The sequence below is a fragment of the Salvia splendens genome, chromosome 6 (assembly GCF_004379255.2).
Source record: "Salvia splendens isolate huo1 chromosome 6, SspV2, whole genome shotgun sequence".
NCBI classification, from domain to species: Eukaryota; Viridiplantae; Streptophyta; class Magnoliopsida; order Lamiales; family Lamiaceae; genus Salvia; species Salvia splendens.
This window is the reverse complement of record NC_056037.1, coordinates 33,511,416-33,531,314: the sequence shown is the minus strand read 5'-3', so window position 1 is coordinate 33,531,314 and position 19,899 is coordinate 33,511,416. Positions and strand designations below refer to the sequence as shown.

At 38.5% G+C, this 19,899-nt stretch overlaps 2 protein-coding genes and 1 pseudogene across 2 annotated transcripts; 2 read left to right on the top strand and 1 right to left on the bottom strand.

Annotated features, from left to right (window-relative positions):
- Window positions 1-216: 216 nt before the first annotated feature.
- On the top strand, window positions 217-1,035 carry LOC121808079 (glucuronoxylan 4-O-methyltransferase 2-like). Its single transcript, XM_042208417.1, has one exon. The coding sequence runs from the start codon at window positions 217-219 to the stop codon at window positions 1,033-1,035; it is 819 nt and encodes a 272-aa protein (XP_042064351.1).
- A 574-nt stretch (window positions 1,036-1,609) lies between these two features.
- On the top strand, window positions 1,610-3,184 carry LOC121808078 (GDSL esterase/lipase At1g33811-like). The gene is made up of 5 exons (XM_042208416.1): window positions 1,610-1,849; window positions 1,926-2,050; window positions 2,129-2,377; window positions 2,460-2,718; window positions 2,799-3,184. Exons 1-5 carry the CDS (start codon window positions 1,624-1,626, stop codon window positions 3,020-3,022), a joined length of 1,083 nt encoding a protein of 360 aa, XP_042064350.1. The 5' UTR covers window positions 1,610-1,623; the 3' UTR covers window positions 3,023-3,184.
- Window positions 3,185-4,180: 996 nt separating this feature from the next.
- Window positions 4,181-18,419, bottom strand: LOC121809154 (annotated as a pseudogene).
- Between the last annotated feature and the right edge of the window lie 1,480 nt (window positions 18,420-19,899).

The following is a 19,899-nucleotide window of genomic DNA, read 5'->3' as shown; positions in this document are numbered from 1 at the left end:
GTTAAGGTAATTGTCTTCTTCAAAAAAGGATAAATAAATTGTGAATTAAACCTCTCCCATTAACAAAGAGGGTAAACCATCAATGCAAGATAATTCTCTAATCAAATCAGCACTAACTAACCCCTTCTTTGCTTCAACTATTAAGTTAAATTTCAAGAAATACACAAACTCAGAATCGAGAGAGAGTGTGAAGATTCTGCAACACACAAAAACACAATGCAAGGCAAGCAGCCAGAGGCCATGAATGGGAAGCTAATCTTGAGCTGCTTTTTCCTCCTCTCTCTCTTCTTACTGATAAAGAGACCAACATTCCCATATTCCTCCGATTCACTCACTTCATATTTATCAAACAAATGCACCAAAATCCCATCTTCAGTATCAAATACATTAGTCCACTATGCACTCTCAAGAACCACCCCACAACAAAGTGTTCTAGAAGTCTCAGTCTCCCTCCAAGTCCTCCAAAGAAAATCACCCTGCAACTTCCTAGTCTTCGGATTAGGGTATGACAGCCTACTGTGGACCTCTCTCAACCATGGCGGCCGCACTGTCTTCCTCGAGGAAAGCAAGAACTGGATCATAAACGTCACGGTAGAGCACCCGTCTCTTGAATCCTACCATGTTGTGTATGACACCAAGAGGAGTCAAGCTAAACAGCTCCACCAGATTGGGATGCAAGAGCAATGCCAACAAGTGTGTGATCCAAGACACTCCAAATGCCAGCTTGCTCTAAAGGGATTGCCTAGTTTTGTCTATGAGACACAGTGGGATCTGATCATGGTGGATGCACCCACAGGATACAACGACTACACGCCCGGGAGGATGAGCGCCATCTACATGGCTGGATTGTTGGCCAGGAACAGATTAGACGGTGACACTGATGTGTTTGTGCATGACATTAATAGGCCGGTGGAGGATACATTTTCTCTGTCTTTTCTGTGCAAGGGTTATATGGTGGAGGAGAAAGAGCTGATGAGGCATTTCAATATCCCAAGTCATAAAAAGACCAGTGTAGGAACCCCATTTTGTCCCTAGTTTGATTGCTAAAGTTATATCATCCTTTTCCTAGTTTCAGATAAATCATCACATTGGATGATTTTATCTAATAAAAGCTTTCTCAGTTTTCAGTTGCTTCTATGATCTTGAATTTGATTTTGTTTTATTGGTTATTGTAAAAACTTTTCTACCATGAGAAACACTATATATAATCTCACTCTATATGTGCAATGCAATTGTTCTTAAATTCGAGATAGTTATAGTGAGAACCGTTCTATCATTAGTGCAATCGATTTTTACGTTCTCGCTATTACAACCATTTATAGCTTACCGTTGATGGTTTGATTTACATTCACTCACAAGAAGCTGCCAACTGATCCTAGGGGATTTAATGGTGATGGATGGAGCTATAGTTTTGATTCTTTCCATTTAAGACATGATCAATTTGGTTGCAATTATTATTCAGTTATGGCAATAGTATCACGAGATATCACCTCTTCTCACCGCTGTGTCACCTTAAATGCTTCACTTTTCCTCTCACGGGTTGTTTCTTTAAACACACTATAAAAACACATGCATTACATTGGTATTCAAAATCAACTCTTGTTTTAGTTTGGAATTTCCATAATGTGGGCTGTTTTAGCTTTCTTGTGCTTGTCAGCAAGAGCAGCATTTTCACAGCCTAATAGCCAAGTTCCTGCCTTTTTCATATTTGGAGATTCTTTAGTTGACAATGGCAACAACAACGGAATCCTCACTCTTGCCAGGGCTAATTACATGCCTTACGGCCTCGACTTTCCTCAGGGCACCACTGGCCGTTTCACCAACGGCCTCACTTTTGTCGATGTTTTAGGTGCACGACATGCTTTTCCTCAACTACTAGTCCTTACTCTTGTTAAACATCAACTGATTTTGTTTCTATCTTCCAGCTAAATTGTTGGGCTTCCCCAACTATATTCCTCCCTTTGCTGCAATTCGTGGCCGAGCACTGCTTCAGGGTGCAAACTATGCATCTGGAGCTTCTGGGATCAGAGATGAAACTGGAAATAATCTGGTATGTGTAGCGTTGTTCATAGCTTTACATTTTGTTTGTGAAGTAGATAACATAAATCCAAGAATCCTTCTTTTTCAGGGAGCCCACGTCTCAATGAACCAGCAGGTAGATAACTTTGGTAGAACAGTGCAGCAGCTAAGGCGATTCTTCAGAGGAAATGGGAACGCGCTGGCCGCCTATCTCAGCAAGGCCATCTTCTACTGCGGATTGGGAAGCAACGACTACCTCAACAACTACTTCATGCGCGATTACTACTCAACCAGCTCCCGCTATACACCAAAGGCTTATGCTGAATCCCTCCTCCAGGATTATGCCAGACAATTGACAGTAATTTTTTTTTTCATCACACCATTTTCTTGATAGTCTTTGTCGTTCGTTTGATCATGTTCGTGCCCATATTTGTGTGCAGGCGCTCTACAACTTGGGAGCACGGAAAGTTATTGTGACTGGAGTTGGACAGATAGGGTGCATACCCTATCAGCTGGCGCGTTACAATGGAAGTGGAAGCAGGTGCAACGAAGAGATCAACAATGCAATCATCCTTTTCAACAGTGGTCTCAAACAGCTGGTGGATCAAGCCAACAGAGGTCAGCTGCCAGGGTCGAGATTCGTCTACCTTGATTCATATTTCAGCAGCCAAGACCTTGTCCAGAAGGCCAGAACATACGGTATGGTACACTTTCTGCATTCATAGGTGCAATACGAGACCAGCATCAGATTTTGATATGATTACAATGTGGGAGTGTAGGATTTGATGTGGTGGACAAAGGATGCTGTGGAGTAGGAAAGAACAATGGCCAGATAACTTGTCTTCCCCTCCAAACTCCATGTGATAACAGACAGAAATACATATTCTGGGACGCGTTTCATCCAACTGAAGCTGCCAACATTTTGCTTGCAAAGAATGCTTATAGTTCAAAGTCTAAATCTTTTGCTTATCCCATTAACATACAGCAACTGGCTGCACTCTAGGTCAAGATTCTAACTTGATTGTTTCCGAATTTCTGTAATTTCAAGTCTTTGTATTGAGGAAACATACTCCTCTGAACTCCAATCTTTCATCTTCTGTAACTTTTGCTACTGATGTGCAACATTTGTTGAGTTGGAATTTAACCAATGATTCATTCAACAATATTCCTGCGCTTACAGACTTGATTTCAGATCTAAACAAAACAACAAGAGCTGACACAAAGAAGAAATCACGTTACAAGACTAGAACAAGATGAAAATTTGTACTTACAAAATCTGGTTATTGAAGGTGGCGCAGGAAGGAAGTGGTAAGGGATGAGTAAATGAGTTCATTAACTATTTGGCAATTTCAAATGTATCAAAAGCTTAGGTACCCTCAGATAAATATACAACAAGAGATTATATTATGGTACTATAGAACAAATCATCATGTTGGAATATGCATACGTGAGTTGTCACACGTCAAGAAAGGGGAGATCAACTTAATGTACTCCCTTCGGTTTGATAGATTGTAACTTGAGATTAAATATAAACTGTAGCTAGCTCATGAAATTAAATCTCACAACTTAATCCTAGATGGATAATAATATGATAATTAGTTATAGTCAATCTCTCCAACTAAATTAATCTCACAACTCAATCCTAAATAATATCTTGTACTATTTTTTTCTAGAAAACCGAACACCACAAATGAGTACTCCCTCCATCCCCGATTAATTGTCACTCTTTGACCGAGCACGAGTTTAAAAAAATGTAAAGAAAAGTTGGTTGAAAAAGTTAGTGAAATGTGAGACCCACTTTTTTATATTGATTTTATAATAAATTGTTAGTGAAGTGAGTTAGTGGAATGTGAGACCTACTTACCATTTATGGTAAAAATGAACTGTGACAATCATTGAGGGACGGACCGAAATAGAAAAGAGTGACAATTAATGGAGGACGGAGGGAGGTCAATAAGTTGGGAGGGTGCAGTTGAGATAATGATAGAGGTGGCTATGGCGGCATCATTTATTCCAACATCATATATCGCATGCCAACAGTTACTACAGTCCTACGCTTCTCTTTCTCTCTTTCTAGAATAACGATTAATGAATCCTCACATAATATTAGACATGGATTATAATAGAAATAAATGGCCCAGTAATGCTTATCAACTCACAATCATAATGCCATTTTGACAAAGATAATTGAGTAATAACAAGGGTATGTTGATGAAATATCCGGATCAAATCCTGTTTCAATAACGTACTATTTTGCAGAATAAAGTCAAAGAGAGTCTAGAAATCGGGAAGACACAATTAGGGAACCATAGCATTATCTTCTTCAGTTGACATACTTTACAATTACAAATCAGCAAAGACTAGTTAAGCACAGCAAGCAAAGTAAACATATGCTTGGATGGTTAGAGTTATTACCTTTAATGGAAACCTCTTTCTTAACCTCCTTTGGCTTGGGCTTTGCAGGCTCTTTTGGCTGAGTGGGTTTTTTTTATGCATCTGTGGGAATAGATTAACCAAGGTCCAGAAGTATCTTTCCACGTGTGGGAATTGTGATGTAAAGCTCTTAGTCATGATTGCCTTAAATCCGACACTGAGATTACATATCATGACAATATCAGCAAGTGTCACTCCATGTCCAACCAAGTATGTATTGGAGGCAAGATGAATGTTCAGTGCTTCAAGAGCTCTCTTCAACATGGGAACTGCAACCTCCTCAGCCTGTGCACAACAGGGGAAACAATTATGTCAATCATCCATCATAATTCATCCAAATGAAAAACTTTTTCGTGGTGGAGAAATGCACAAAGAGACCGTAACCAAGTCGGGGGAACAACCAACGCCCTAGATTAGAATCAATTTCAGTAGCAGAAAAATCAATCCATTCACAAATATAGTAATCAGATCCCCAACTTCAATTATAAAATGAACGCATTTGTGCAAACCAATTATATATACTTTTCGAACTCTACTCTACAACAAAAAAACAATCACTTACGTAATCAATCAACGAAGAGCCATATAAGGGGGTATCAGGCTTCGATCGAGCCACTGTAAACATGCAAGAAACAAGTCAGCATAGACCAGAAATCCACAATTAAAGCTAATAACACAAACAAGAGTGCAAGTACCATAGCGTGCAATAGCATTGCTTTCAAATATCGGACCATCAGGTGTTTCAAGCACAGGAACCTTTACCAACAAAATGAAACTCAGTGAGCTAGGTTCAGCTTGATCAGTAGGGTTCTTTTTTATACTATATATCATACCTTTCCAATAGGATTCATCTTGAGGGGTCTTGTTTGACACACCCATCTCAAAATTCTTTGCCAGTTCAACCTTCACACTGTTGTATTCTGCAGTAACAAGTGCCTTATGGGCATTTTTGTTCCCATTCGCGGCATGCAAAACCTGTACAGAAGAAGATATAAGGTCACCTAAGCTGGATTGTAGCACCCCGAAAATTCGTGACTTATTTTATTTTATTAATGAGGATGTTGATTGGGAATTTCAATTATGAAATTTAATTTCTATGTGATTGAGTTAATTACGCGAAAACAGTTGTTGTGAGTTATGTGGAATAATGTGATTTATTTTCCAATGTGTGAATTAAATTAAATGGGATCATGCATAATTATTCTAGCCATTTTATTGGAATTTTCGGCCCTCCTATTTATTGAAAATAATATTTTCTCTCTTGGATTTAATTAATTGTTTTGGGATATTTATCCAAAGTAAATCCAAACCAAATTGTCCTTATGTTATTCTACATGATTTTCGATCCACCCCTTGTTTTTAAAGGATTAATATTTTGTTCCTATTTTGTGGGATCCCTTCTATCCAAATAAATATCAAATTAATTCCTATGCCTAATTCATTGAGGATTTAAATATTTTTTCTTTGATTACTCCCCATATTACACGCCCCCTCCCTCCCTTCCTACTTGGAGATTCTTGAATTGTCTTGTTACCTTATTTATGAGATACTCAATATCTTTTTACTTATTTTGTGAGTATATTTATCTCCAAGTAGATACCAATCAATTTCTAAGCTAATTAAATAGCATAATTTTTGAAATCTCATTTCCTCACTACACGCCTATTTTGTTTTAAATTGGAGAATTTATTCATTAACCTCTATATTTTTTTCTCCCACAAATTTTAATTGTTTTATTTAAGTGTGAGATTAATCCTTGAATATAAATAGAAAACCCTAACCCTAACCCCCACATACACACGCCTCCTCCCTCTCCTCCCACACGCCTCCTTCTCCCTCTCAAGTGCTCCAAATCCATCATTCACAAACTCTTCATCCTTGCTGCGATTTGGAGTTGGAAACTCAGGATCCGTCGAAGGATCAAACCACTCATCATTTCTACCGATTGTTTTTCAAGAGAAAGGTATAATTTGACCCACCTTTCTCATTCTTACCGTTTAAATCCGTAATTCTTAAACCCCCTCATGCATATAGTTGAGTGGAGAATTGTAAATCTAAGAACTAAATGGTTGGGAAGGAATGTTGCACAAGATGGTGTGTGTGCGTGTATGTGTGTGTGTAAGTGCGGTCACGTGAAGACGGGGAACTCGTAACTAGGGGAGGAACTAAGAAGCGAAGAATAAATGGGGAAACAATAAAAGGCAACATTTAACACGAGACTCAACTAAACTTCAAAAGAAATATTTTAACCTATTAAATAGTTAAGCAGCAGATTAATGTCTCAAGGTATTTAATGTCATAAAAGCAGTATGGAGTAAAACGGAAGACTTTTAGAAAAACAATTCCAAACAAGGCAGCGGAAATAAGGTATCTAGAGAGAGTCATAAGATGACGCCCATGTATGAAGACACGACGCATCCGGAAATCCTTAAGGCTAGACTCAACATCCGCCGCAACATCACCACTCAACCTGCACATAGGGAAAACACATGCAGGGCTGAGTACTTAATATACTCAGTGGACACACGCCAAAAATAGTTGATAAAAGTTATATCATCCATACCGTAGTGAACTCGAGTTTTACATTTAGAAAAGAAATATCAACGAGTATCACAAAACAATTTCATAGACTGACCAGTCAAAACAATCTCCCCACTTTCTCAGCAATCAACCAATCACATCATCTTACCATAGTGCGACGAAAGTGTGGCCACACTATTCGCCCACGAGACCGGCCGACTAGCAAGGACGGCTCACGATCCCACCTGTGTACACTAGCCTGATATGGTTTGCGGCCCTACTCAGACCTGAATTCGTTTAACATAGCCCTATAGCCTAATGGAGCGTACTCACAAACTAGGCATCAGGCACAATCTCATCATCAAAACAAACATGGCATGACATAACACTTTAAACCACCCTTATTACACCATAATCATACTTTTGAAAGCGTAAAAGAGTTTAGTAAAAGAAAGCCCACCTCTCTTGCTTATAATTCACAGTTCACAACTTTATCACGACTCTTGCTTCTTCGTACTCACGTACGCACAATAACCCTTGTCAACACCATAAGCACATAACACAATCAGTTTTCCACCAACACATTAATCATGCATGCCCTATCGTTCCTTCTATCGTTTTCTCACATTGCCCATCATAATCGTTCACAATCATAAAGAAATGAAACTATCACTTTGGCATACATCAACGTGCAACACATAACCACTTCATAGGATTAGATCCTTACTCATACATGTATCATGCACTTCATTCAAAACTTGTCAACAAGGACTATTACAACAAAACATGAGTCAGACAGAACAACGCAGTCCCTTTGTAAAAATCATTAAAATTTTATCCGATATCATTTGAAGCTAAAATTTGGTCACCACATAGTAGACATGTAATAATGGAGTGCTCATTTCAGTTGGAAGAAGAAGAGAAGAAGAAGGAAGCTCGGCTTTGAGCTCGGCTTTGAGTTCGGCTTTGAGCCGAGAAGCAAAGGAGTTCGGTTTGTGTACCGAGAAAGGAGTTCGGTTTGTGAACCGAGAAGGGAGCTCGGTTGTAAGCCGAAGAGAGTGCTCGGTTGTGAGCCGAAAAGAAAGTTCGGTCTTGAGTCAAGAATAGAGTTCGTCTTGAGCCGAGAAAGAAGAAGCAACAGTTCGGTCTTGAACCGAGAAGGAAGTTCGGCCTAGAGAAACTAGCCGTTGGAGCAGCAGTTAGTTAGCCGAGATGTAGCAGTTATTCTTCTTGCTTTCTTGATTCTTCTTGTAGTTAGTTAGTAGCAGTTGCTACTTGATTGTAGAGCTTTAAATAGCTCAAAACCATGTACGTAGTGAGTAGTGAAAATCAATAAAGAGTTTTCAAGTTTTTCTCTCAAAGATTACCATCTTCGATACTCTAAGTGTGAGTGTGTGTTCTTCTGCATTGTGAGTTATCATACAACTGTGAGTGTGTGTGTGATTCACCTGAGTGTGTGAAAGTCTTGTGCGTATTGAATCACAACAAGTGGCGCCGTCTGTGGGAAGGGGATATTGAAGCTGATTTGCAGAGGATCAAACGGTTTCATAGATGGCAGCAAGGCTTGATGCAGAAAAGTTCACAGGCAAGAATGATTATAGCCTGTGGAAGATGAAGATGAAGGCGGTCTTGATTCAACAAGGCTTGGCCGCAGTTCTTGCAAATACTGAAGAGAAAGGAAAGGCTCCAATGCTTGATGATAAAGCTCAGGCAAAGATGGAGGAGATGCAGCTCAAGGCACATTCTGCAGTGATTCTGTGCCTTGGAGATAAGGTCTTGAGGGAAGTTCAAGAAGCCAAGACTGCGGTGGAGATCTTGAACAGGTTAGATGAAGTTTACCTGGCAAAATCTTTGGCTAACCGGCTGTATCTCAAGAAGAGGCTCTATGCCTATAGTTTTTCTGGTGAAAAATCTATCATAGAGCAGTTGGAGGAGTTCAATAAGATCATTGATGATCTGGGCTCTGTGGATGTTAAAATTTCAGATGAAGACAAGGCCATTCTTACATTGAATGCCTTGCCTAGCTCGTATGACCAGTTGAGTGATGCAATTATCTATGGCAGAGATAAGCCTATCACCTATGCAGAAGTCTACTCGGCCTTGATGGCTAAGGAACTCCAGAAGACTACCAGCAGAGGCTCTGCAAGCTCCAATGTTCAAGCTGCAGAGGCCTTGAATGTGAAGAAGTTCAAAAAACAGAACTTCAAGAAAAAGTTTGAGGGCTCTAAACCCTCAAGTTCTGATGCTCAGAAGGAAACCAGAGCATGTTTTTGGTGCAAGAAACCAGGGCACTTGAAGAAGGACTGCCATGCCTGGAAGAGAAAACTAGCCTCTGAGGGCCACAACACTTCTGATTGTGTAGAGAGTACTGATCCCCCTGCTCAACTCATGAATGTCAGTGATAATGGGATCAGTCACAGGTGGATAATGGACTCAGGGTGCAGCTTCCACATGTGCCCCAACAAATCTTGGTTTCATGATCTTCAGGAAGCATCAGGGACTGTAGTTCTTGGAAATAACCATGTGTGTCAGATCAAAGGGATAGGGAAAGTGAAGCTAAGTTTGCAAGATGGCTCTATAAAGATCCTAACTGGGGTGAGGTATATTCCGGAAGTGAAAAGAAATCTCATCTCATTGGGAATGTTGGAGGAGAAAGGGTTCACCATATCGATGAGTCAGGGAAAGATGCTTGTGAAATCTGGGAATGCAGTGATGATGGAGGCTGACAGAGAGCACATTCTCTATTATCTGAAGGCTAAGGCTGTTGATGGAGAAAGCAATGCAGTGTCAGATGATTCCATGATGCTATGGCACAAGAGATTGGGCCATCCAGCAGAAGGAAGCTTGAAAGAACTCATCAAGAAGGGCCTGATCTCTGGAGATTTCAACAAGATGGACCCCTGTGAGCAGTGTATACTTGGAAAAGCAAAGAAGGCACCCTATCCTACAGGTATTCACTCTTCTACAGCCCCATTAGACTACATACATAGTGATCTCTGGGGCCCTTCACCTGTAAGCTCAATTGGTGGTGGGAAATACTACCTTGCTATTATTGATGACTACACTAGGAAACTGTGGGTGTACATACTGAAAGAAAAATCAGAGACATTCACAAAATTCAAGATATGGTGTAAAGAGGTGGAGCTAGAGAAGGGAAGGAGTGTTAAATGCCTAAGAACTGACAATGGCTTGGAATTCTTGTCTACTGAGTTTGATCTGTTTTGCAAAGAGAAGGGTATGAAGAGGCACCGCACTGTTCCTGGTAACCCCCAGCAAAATGGTGTTGTGGAGAGGATGAATAGGACTATCCTAGAGAGAGTAAGGTGCTTGTTACTCAGTTCTGGTCTGAGCAACAGATTTTGGGGAGAGGCTGTGTATACAGCAGCCTATCTCATCAATAAGTGTCCATCTACTGCCCTTAAGTCTGAGACTCCTGATTACATGTGGTATGGAGCCCATAGTGACTACTCAAAATACAAGGTGTTTGGGTGCGCAGCATATGCTCATGCTAGGCAAAGTAAGCTTGAGGCTAGGGCTCTGAAATGCATATTGCTGGGGTATCAGAGGGGTGTTAAGGGGTATAGGCTCTGGTGCATTGAGCCTGGTAGGCAGAAGGTGGTGGTGAGTAGGGATGTTGTGTTCTTGGAGGATCAGATGCCATACTTAAAAAGGAAGCTGGACTCCAATGAAGTTGAGAGTGATTTCCTCAAGGTGGAGCCAGTGGGACTTTGCCAAGGAGCAGGTGGAGCCTCTGACTCAGAAAGTGAGTCTGAACCAGAGGATGATGGTGCTCTAGCTCGAGGTAGAAAAAATGATGAGCCTACAGCAGATTCTGCCAGAGAGTACCAGATAGCAAGAGATAGAGGCAGAAGAAATACAAGACCACCTGAAAGGTTTTCTGATGTGGTCTACTATGCACTTTGTGCTGCTGAGAGCATTGATATTGCAGATCCTCTCACATATAAAGAAGCCATGAAGAGTAAAGACAGAGAAAGGTGGATTGAAGCCATGAATGAGGAAATGGAATCTTTACTCAAGAACAAAACATGGATTTTGGTGGATAAATCCAGACTGACTACAGATGGAAAAGAAAGGAGGCTGATCAGTTGTAAGTGGTTGTTTAAGAAAAAGATTGAGACCACTGATAAAGATAGAATCAGATTCAAGGCAAGGCTGGTGGCTAGGGGCTTCACACAGCAAGAAGGAATTGATTTCAATGAAGTATTTGCTCCAGTTGTTAAGCACACTTCGATTAGGATCTTGTTGGCAGTTGTGAACCAGCTAGACTGGGAGCTACAACAGCTTGATGTGAAGACAGCCTTCCTCAATGGGGATCTAGAGGAGACTATCTTTATGGAACAGCCAGAGGGCTATGTGAAGACTGGAGAAGAAGGCAAGGTGTGCCTGTTACAGAAAAGTCTTTATGGACTTAAGCAAAGTCCTAGACAGTGGAATAAGAAGTTTGATGCACAGATGAAGAAGATTGGCTTCTCCAAGTCAGAATATGATGATTGTATTTACATCAAGAAGGCAGGCAGGACTCCCATTGCCTACCTATTACTCTATGTGGATGATATGCTACTTGCAGGCCCTTCTATGACAGAAATTCAGAAAGTTAAACAAGATCTGAAGTCGAGCTTTGAAATGAAGGATCTAGGAGAGTCAAGGAAGATCCTAGGCATACATATTCAGAGAGATAGAGGCTGCAAGAAGCTGTGGATGCTGCAAACTGATTATATTGACAAAGTTATGCAGAGATTCAGAATGGAGAATGCTAAACCTGCCTCAACACCCTTGTCCCAGAGTTTCAGATTATCAAAGGAACAAGCTCCTAAAACTAAGCAAGAGGCTGATGAGATGGAGGCTATCCCTTATGCTAGTGTTGTTGGGAGTATCATGTACACTATGATTTGTACAAGACCAGATCTTGCTCATGCTATCTCAGTAACTAGCAGATACATGGCAGACCCGGGGAAGGAGCATTGGAATGCTCTTAAATGGATATTGAGGTACATGAAGTCAACTAAGGACTGGGGGATTGTGTTCAATGGCTGGGAAGGTGGATCTGAGGAGGTTGTGCAGGGGTATTGTGATGCAGACTATGCTGCAAATCTGGACACCAGAAAGTCTCAAACAGGTTATTTGTTCACCATGTTTGGAACTGTGATCAGTTGGAAATCAGGTCTGCAGAGTGTAGTTGCTCTCTCAACTACAGAATCAGAGTATATAGCTCTCACTGCAGCTGTACAGGAGAGCTTTTGGATCCAGGGAGTGATTTCTGATTTTGGTTTTGACCAAGAAACAATGGTGATTCATTGTGACAGCAGCTCAGCTATATGCTTGGCTAAACATCCGGGTTTCCATGAAAGGAGCAAGCATATAGACATAAAGTTGCACTTTATTAGAGATGAGATTGAAAGGGGAAGGGTGAAGGTGGTTAAGATTAACACCTTGCACAATCCGGCAGATATGCTAACTAAATCTCTAAGTAGAGACAAGTTTGATCATTGCAAGAAGTTGATCAATGTTTGTGCGAGAACTGAGATGAGCCCTCAGGTGGAGAATTGTAATAATGGAGTGCTCATTTCAGTTGGAAGAAGAAGAGAAGAAGAAGGAAGCTCGGCTTTGAGCTCGGCTTTGAGTTCGGCTTTGAGCCGAGAAGCAAAGGAGTTCGGTTTGTGTACCGAGAAAGGAGTTCGGTTTGTGAACCGAGAAGGGAGCTCGGTTGTAAGCCGAAGAGAGTGCTCGGTTGTGAGCCGAAAAGAAAGTTCGGTCTTGAGTCAAGAATAGAGTTCGTCTTGAGCCGAGAAAGAAGAAGCAACAGTTCGGTCTTGAACCGAGAAGGAAGTTCGGCCTAGAGAAACTAGCCGTTGGAGCAGCAGTTAGTTAGCCGAGATGTAGCAGTTATTCTTCTTGCTTTCTTGATTCTTCTTGTAGTTAGTTAGTAGCAGTTGCTACTTGATTGTAGAGCTTTAAATAGCTCAAAACCATGTACGTAGTGAGTAGTGAAAATCAATAAAGAGTTTTCAAGTTTTTCTCTCAAAGATTACCATCTTCGATACTCTAAGTGTGAGTGTGTGTTCTTCTGCATTGTGAGTTATCATACAACTGTGAGTGTGTGTGTGATTCACCTGAGTGTGTGAAAGTCTTGTGCGTATTGAATCACAACAAGACACATAAGGGTTTATCCCGTTAAATTTCGCACCAAAATCACATCTTTTGATTGGTCAAATCAAAGTCGAAACTCACTGAACTGTTACATAGCAAAACACGATTCTGGCAGGACTGCGCAGTTCAATTTTAAAATTCGTTAAAAATTCATCCGTCATCAATTGAAGCTGAAATTTTAACAAAACATAGAAGACATCTAAAACATCATCCAGTTAAAAATTCGTGTCAAAATAAGATTGTTTGATTGGTCCAACAGACGTCGGAACCTACTGCCCGTACACAACTGTTTTCATACACAACACACACAAACCCTAGTTTGTCTATCATACTTCCACACATACATATTCATGCTTCCAAATATGAATTTACAATCGTGCTTTCCTAATCACACGTAACATTCACAATTGATACATCCACACACTTACACACACATACACTTACACACACATACACGCACACACACATATATACACGCACACACACTATCTTGTGCAACCTTCCTTCCCAACCATTTAGTTCTTAGATTTACAATTCTCCACTCAACTATATGCATGAGGGGGTTCAAGAATTATGGATTTAAAAGGTAAGAATGAGAAAGGTGGGTTAAATTATACCTTTCTCTTGAAAAACAATCGATAGAAATGACGAGTGGTTTGATCCTTCGACGGATCCTGAGTTTCCAACTCCAAATCGCAGCAAGGATGAAGAGTTTGTGAAGGATGGATTTGGAGCACTTGAGATGGAGAAGGAGGCGTGTGGGAGGAGAGGGAGAGAGGGAGCAGGCGTGTATATGTGGGGGTTAGGGTTATGGTTTTCTATTTATTTTCAAGGATTAATCCCACACTTAAATAAAACAATTAAAATTTGTGGGAGAAAAAAATATAGAGGTCAATGAATAAATTCCCCAATTTAAAACAAAATAGGCGTGTAGTGAGGAAAGGAGATTTCAAAAAATTATGCTATTTAATTAGCCTAGAAATTGATTGGTATCTACTTGGAGAGAAATATACTCACAAAATAGGTAAAAAGATATTGAGTATCCCATAAATAAGGTAACAAGACAATACAAGAATCTCCAAGTAGGAAGAGAGGGAGGGGGCGTGTAATATGGGGAGTAATCAAAGAAAAAAAAATATTTAAATCCTCAATGAATTAGGCATAGGAATTAATTTGATATTTATTTGGATAGAAGGGATCCCACAAAATAGAAACAAAATATTAATTCCTTTAAAAACAAGGGGTGGATCGAAAATCATGTAGAATAACATAAGGATAATTTGGTTTGGATTTAATTTGGATAAATATCCCAAAATAATTAATTAAATCCAATAGAGCAAATATTATTTTCAATAAATAAGAGGGCTGAAAATTCCAATAAAATGGCTAGAATAATGCATGATCCCATTTAATTTAATTCACACATTGGAAAATAAATCACATTATTACATATAACTCACAACAACTAATTTCGCATAATTAACTCCATCACATAGAAATCAAATTCCACAAATGAATTTTCCTAATCAACATCCTCATTAATAAAATAAAAAAAATTCACAAATTTCCGGGGTGCTACATCCTTCCCCTCTTAACAGAATTTCGTCCCGAAATTTGGTCGTCTCACATAAACAATTCGGCATACTTTTTATTCATCCTATCTTCTAACTCCCACGTCGCTTCATCGGGACCATGGTGTTTCCACAACAATTTCACTGATGCTATTGACTTGTTTCGTAACTCTTGCACCTTTCGATCTAGTATTGCTTCGGGTCCCTCCTCATAGCTCATGTCGGGGGACAAGACAACTTCTTCTTGATGAATCACATGCTTGGGATCAAACACGTACTTGCGCAACTGCGACACATGGAACACGTTGTGCACATTCCCAAAACTAAGAGGTAACGCCAGTCGATACGCTACAGGACCTACTTCATCAATTATCTCGTACGGCCCTACAAAACGTGGTTTCAATTTGCCCTTCACTCCAAACCTCACAACTCCTCTCGACGGGGATACTTTCAAGAAGACTTTGTCACCAACATTGAAATGACGTCGTTTTGCTCCTCAACTACAACTACTGCCTTGCCTCTATGATACTGAGAGTTCAATGCTTCAAACTTGTTCTCCTCGATCACGGATTCGGATTCATCATCGAAAACAGATGAAACCTGCAGCAGCTTGGACAAATATATCTATGCATTATCAATCTTGTAGTTGTCTTTGTGAGGCTCAATATCGTTTTTCTTGCTGAACAGTTGTACGAAACGGCGATGCCCACAAAAATGAGCTGCAGAAGCTCCCATCTTGTTGAGTGGAAGGTTTGGTTGAAGAAATCAGGAGCCATTTGAGCTGATGTTGTTCGACGAAGGACTAGATGTTGACGACTGGATAGCGACGGCTACGGCGATGGCGACGCGAGGTTGAATCGCAGTTTAATATTGCAGAAGAAGGAAGAGGAGAAGAACGCGGTTTCTTTTTCAAATGAATTGAATTTGCCAATGACGTAACCTAATGTTGGATGTGCAATGACCATTATACCCCCGCCTTGTTATTGTGAAATAAATTTGTGATAGAGGGAACTAATTTCTCCTTTAAATTCAAAAATTACATGTATTAATACTAGCCCTTGATTTTCTTGATCTTGTGGCTGTGATTTGTTCTCTAGTTATGTAGTTAATGGGCACTTGCCCTATATCACTACTATATATATATATATATATGGGTGCATTATAATGATAACACTAATTTGTGTGATAACCCTATAACTAAATCTCCACCACACATTTTAAAAATATGTGGTCTAGATTTAATCTAACAAAACTATCATTTTATCAAATAAAACTATCATATTTCGGATATATTAAGGGCAAAATTGCCATTTCGTTATAAAATTGGGCGGGTAAGAAGAAAGCGTGAATTAAACGCCGCATTCAATTTTTCTCACACTCAAACCCTCCGAATCGCATTTCAAACCCTTGCTTCTTCAGTTTCGAAGGAAAAATCATCCAAATTCTGGAATATGTCGAAGGAAAACGCTCAAGCATCATCGAAGAAAGGTTGGATGAAGTTTATTACTTATTTCACTTTTGTTTTTGCTCGATTTTATCATTTTGCCAGAGATTCTCATTTTTTTTAGATTCTATAGTTTTTAGTGTAGATTTAGAGTTACATATGACAACATGATGAATTTACTTTGAATTTACTTCATACTTAGTTTTGTATCATCAATTCATACCTTATTCCATATCCTAACCTTCTTACCGTTTACACTTGAGAAGCCATGATCTACTAGTAAAACGTTTTGGTTTAGAAAATTGTGTGCAGCAGTAATGCAGATTCGAAGCAGTTTATTTGAGTGCTGATTTTGTGAGTAGTGTTTTGTTCTACTTAAGTGACAAGTTATGCTCTCTCTGCTTTTTTGAACTCATTGAAATTTAGAAAATGATAGTTTCAGAAGGTAAAATGATAGTTGCACTTGATAAAATGATGGTTTCAGATTATGAAATGATACTTTGGGTAGATAAAAAGGTATTTGTGTAGATAAATGATGGTTTTAAATTATAAAATGATAGTTTCAGTGGATAAAATGATACTATGGCTTTATATAATGACATAAACTGTTTAACACACTGAAATCTTTTGTTTATTAGGAAAGAACATTCGTGATGATGATGATGATGATGATGATGATGATGATGAAGATAGAACATTAGTAGATCAAATAGAAAATATAAGAAATAAGAAGATGACATGCTTGAATCTCTAAACAATAATCAAAGAAGAGTTGTTCGAGAGATTGGGTTTGGCGCATTCCTAAACTTCAATATAAGAAGTTTCCCAAGAGCATTGGCATATTATCTGATTTACAACTGTATCCCTAAAAGTTCATCAATTAAATTGAACAGCGGGGAATCACTGTTTTTAGATGATGAAGATGTTCACATAACTCTTGGGTTCCCAATCGGATCTTTACCTATGAATAGAATCAAATTTCAGAAAAATATCAACATCAGACACATGAATATGCCATGGCAGAACGATACAAATAAAGTTGACTGTGGAGTTTATGTGATGCGCCATTTGGAGACTTACATGGGTGGTGCTATTCGTAACTGGAATTCGGGTTTAACGAAGAAGGGGATAGAGTCTTTCATAAAACTCCGTGCCAGATATACTGAAGCATTGCTTATTGGAGATACTAACAAGAAGGCTTTTGAGACATTTACAATGATACAAAAGAAGTTTGAGAATGATAGCAAAAAATGGGAAATCGATGTTGAAAAGATGATTAAAGAATTTAAATCTCCTAAAGAGTGCTGGTGTTTGTAATAGTAACTTGTATGACTTGATACTAGTGTTTTGTAATAGTGGTTTCGAATATAATCACCCAAGATTAGCATTTTATTAGTCAGAAGTATCATTTTATCTGCTGCAAGTATCATTTTGTCATTTTATAGGTCAGAAGTATCATTTTATCTGCTGCGAGAATCATTTTATCATTTTATCATTTTATAAGGTTATTGGCATATTATCTGCTGCGAGTATCATTTTATCAGCTTATATATCACGTTTTCAGGTTAAAGTATCATTTTATCAGTTTATATGTCATTTTGTCAGGTTAAAGTATCATTTTATCAGATTATATGCCATTTCTTCAGCTTATATATCATTTTATAAGGTTACTGTCATTTTATCCGCTTAGAGTATCATTTTATCAGGTTAAAGTGTCATTTTATCACCAATGTATCATTTTATAAACAAAAGTATCATTTTATGCGCTGAAAGTAACATTTTGTTAACAAAAAAGTATCATGTTATCAGTCAAAGTGTCATTTTATAAGCCCAATGTATCATTTTATTAAACAAAAATGTCATTTTATACACCAAAAATACCTAAAGTATAATTTTATGATCTGAAAGGTATCATTTTATCAGCTGAAAATGTCATTTTATATCAAATGGCTTCAATCTGTCTTCTCATTGACTCTACCACAATTTCTTGAATCATGACGACCCATCTCATGACATTTACCACACCGTCGTAGAGGCTTATATGTTTTCTTTATTGCACTCTCCCTCTTTGATACCTTGTCACTAGCTGATCCTTTGGTACTAACAACGTCTGGAGGATGTACATCAATTACATCAGGTACTGCCATTCCATAAAAATTCTCAACCATCTTTTTCTTTTTAATGACTGAAGGTGTTGCACAATTTCCAAATATATGCTCTTCCAAATCATCAAGACCAGCGCATAACAAAGACAGATGATCCATACTTCCCTCATAGAAATGTTCATAGAAATTAGCTGCTTCTACTAATGTATTGAATTTCATACCAATCATTAGATTCAAAGCATCATCACAAACAGGAATGTACATACCTACAAATCAGTAAAAGTATCATTTTATCAACTCAGAGTATCATTTTATCCGGCAAAACTATCATTTTATGCAATAAACCTAACATTTATAAGCCAAAAGTATCATCTTAACACATAATCGGCAATACATAATATAATTAAATAAGAATTTCAGTACATCAGAAACATAAACCAATCGACAGCTAATATTAATCTAAAATCAAATTCAATACATGAAGCAAAACAATCAATAAATTTAAATATGAACACAATCAATAAGCTAAATAATAGATAATGATTGTTACCTTCGTTATTTGCTACAGACTCCATCGAAGCAAATTCTGACAGCAATTGAACAGGTAATCAATGAAAATAAGAACGCAAATTTGAAAACATCTTCCCGGTCACAATTATGCGAGAAATATGGAAACAAAATCTGGAGATTATAGAATAATGAACCAAATCGGAAGAAAATCTGGAGCCTATGGAAATAAAATAGGCGAGAAATATGGAAACAAAATCGCTGAGAAGAGGAGAGAATCGAATTGAGAGAGAGTGAAAGAATGAAGTGAAATTCAGAAATTAAATGAGGGAAATGACATATTTACCCTCTGCGCCTTTTTTATGAAGTAAATCTAAGTTTGAATCTCAACCACAAGATTAGAAAATATGTGTGGTTCATATTTGGTTATAGAGTTATTATGTGATTTGGGGGTTATCATATGATCACATCCTTATATATATATATATATATATATATATATATATATAGGGATGTATTCATTTCCTTTTCCTATATTTCCTCCTTTTTCCTTCTCCATCTTAACCGTTGATTTACTATATCCTATGGCCTAAATTAGTGGGTTTAATCATTTAAATAAATTAGTAAAAAAACTGAAAAGGGCTTAAATGGAAATCGAATTAACTGTTGGTTATGCAACTTCCTTAATTTACTCATCTCAAGATCTTTACGTTTATTTTCCTTCTCCCAATTGATTTTTTGTTGCAGACACGGTTTACTCCATTCTTCACTCTTCAATTGATTTCTCCTCTCAAGATCTTCACGGTTTTTCTCCTTCTTCCAATTGATTTTTTCGCTGCAGACGTGAATTACTCCATTCTTCACTCTTCAATTGATTTTTTCGATCAGCCACTCTTTCCAATTATCGAATCTCCGTTCTCGTTTCCTCATTGGTACTATCGTTTGTTGCCGGTGGTGTAGAGATCGTTGTTCTCTCAAAAATGGAAGAATGTAATTAAGTGTCGCGTTCGTTTGTTTTTGTATCGATTGTGTTAATAACAATAAAGATCAGTCCGATTAGTCTGATTAATCGCTCGTTGTTTATGTATCGGTTGTGTTTAAACATGTCCCGTGATGGAGGATCGCGTGTATG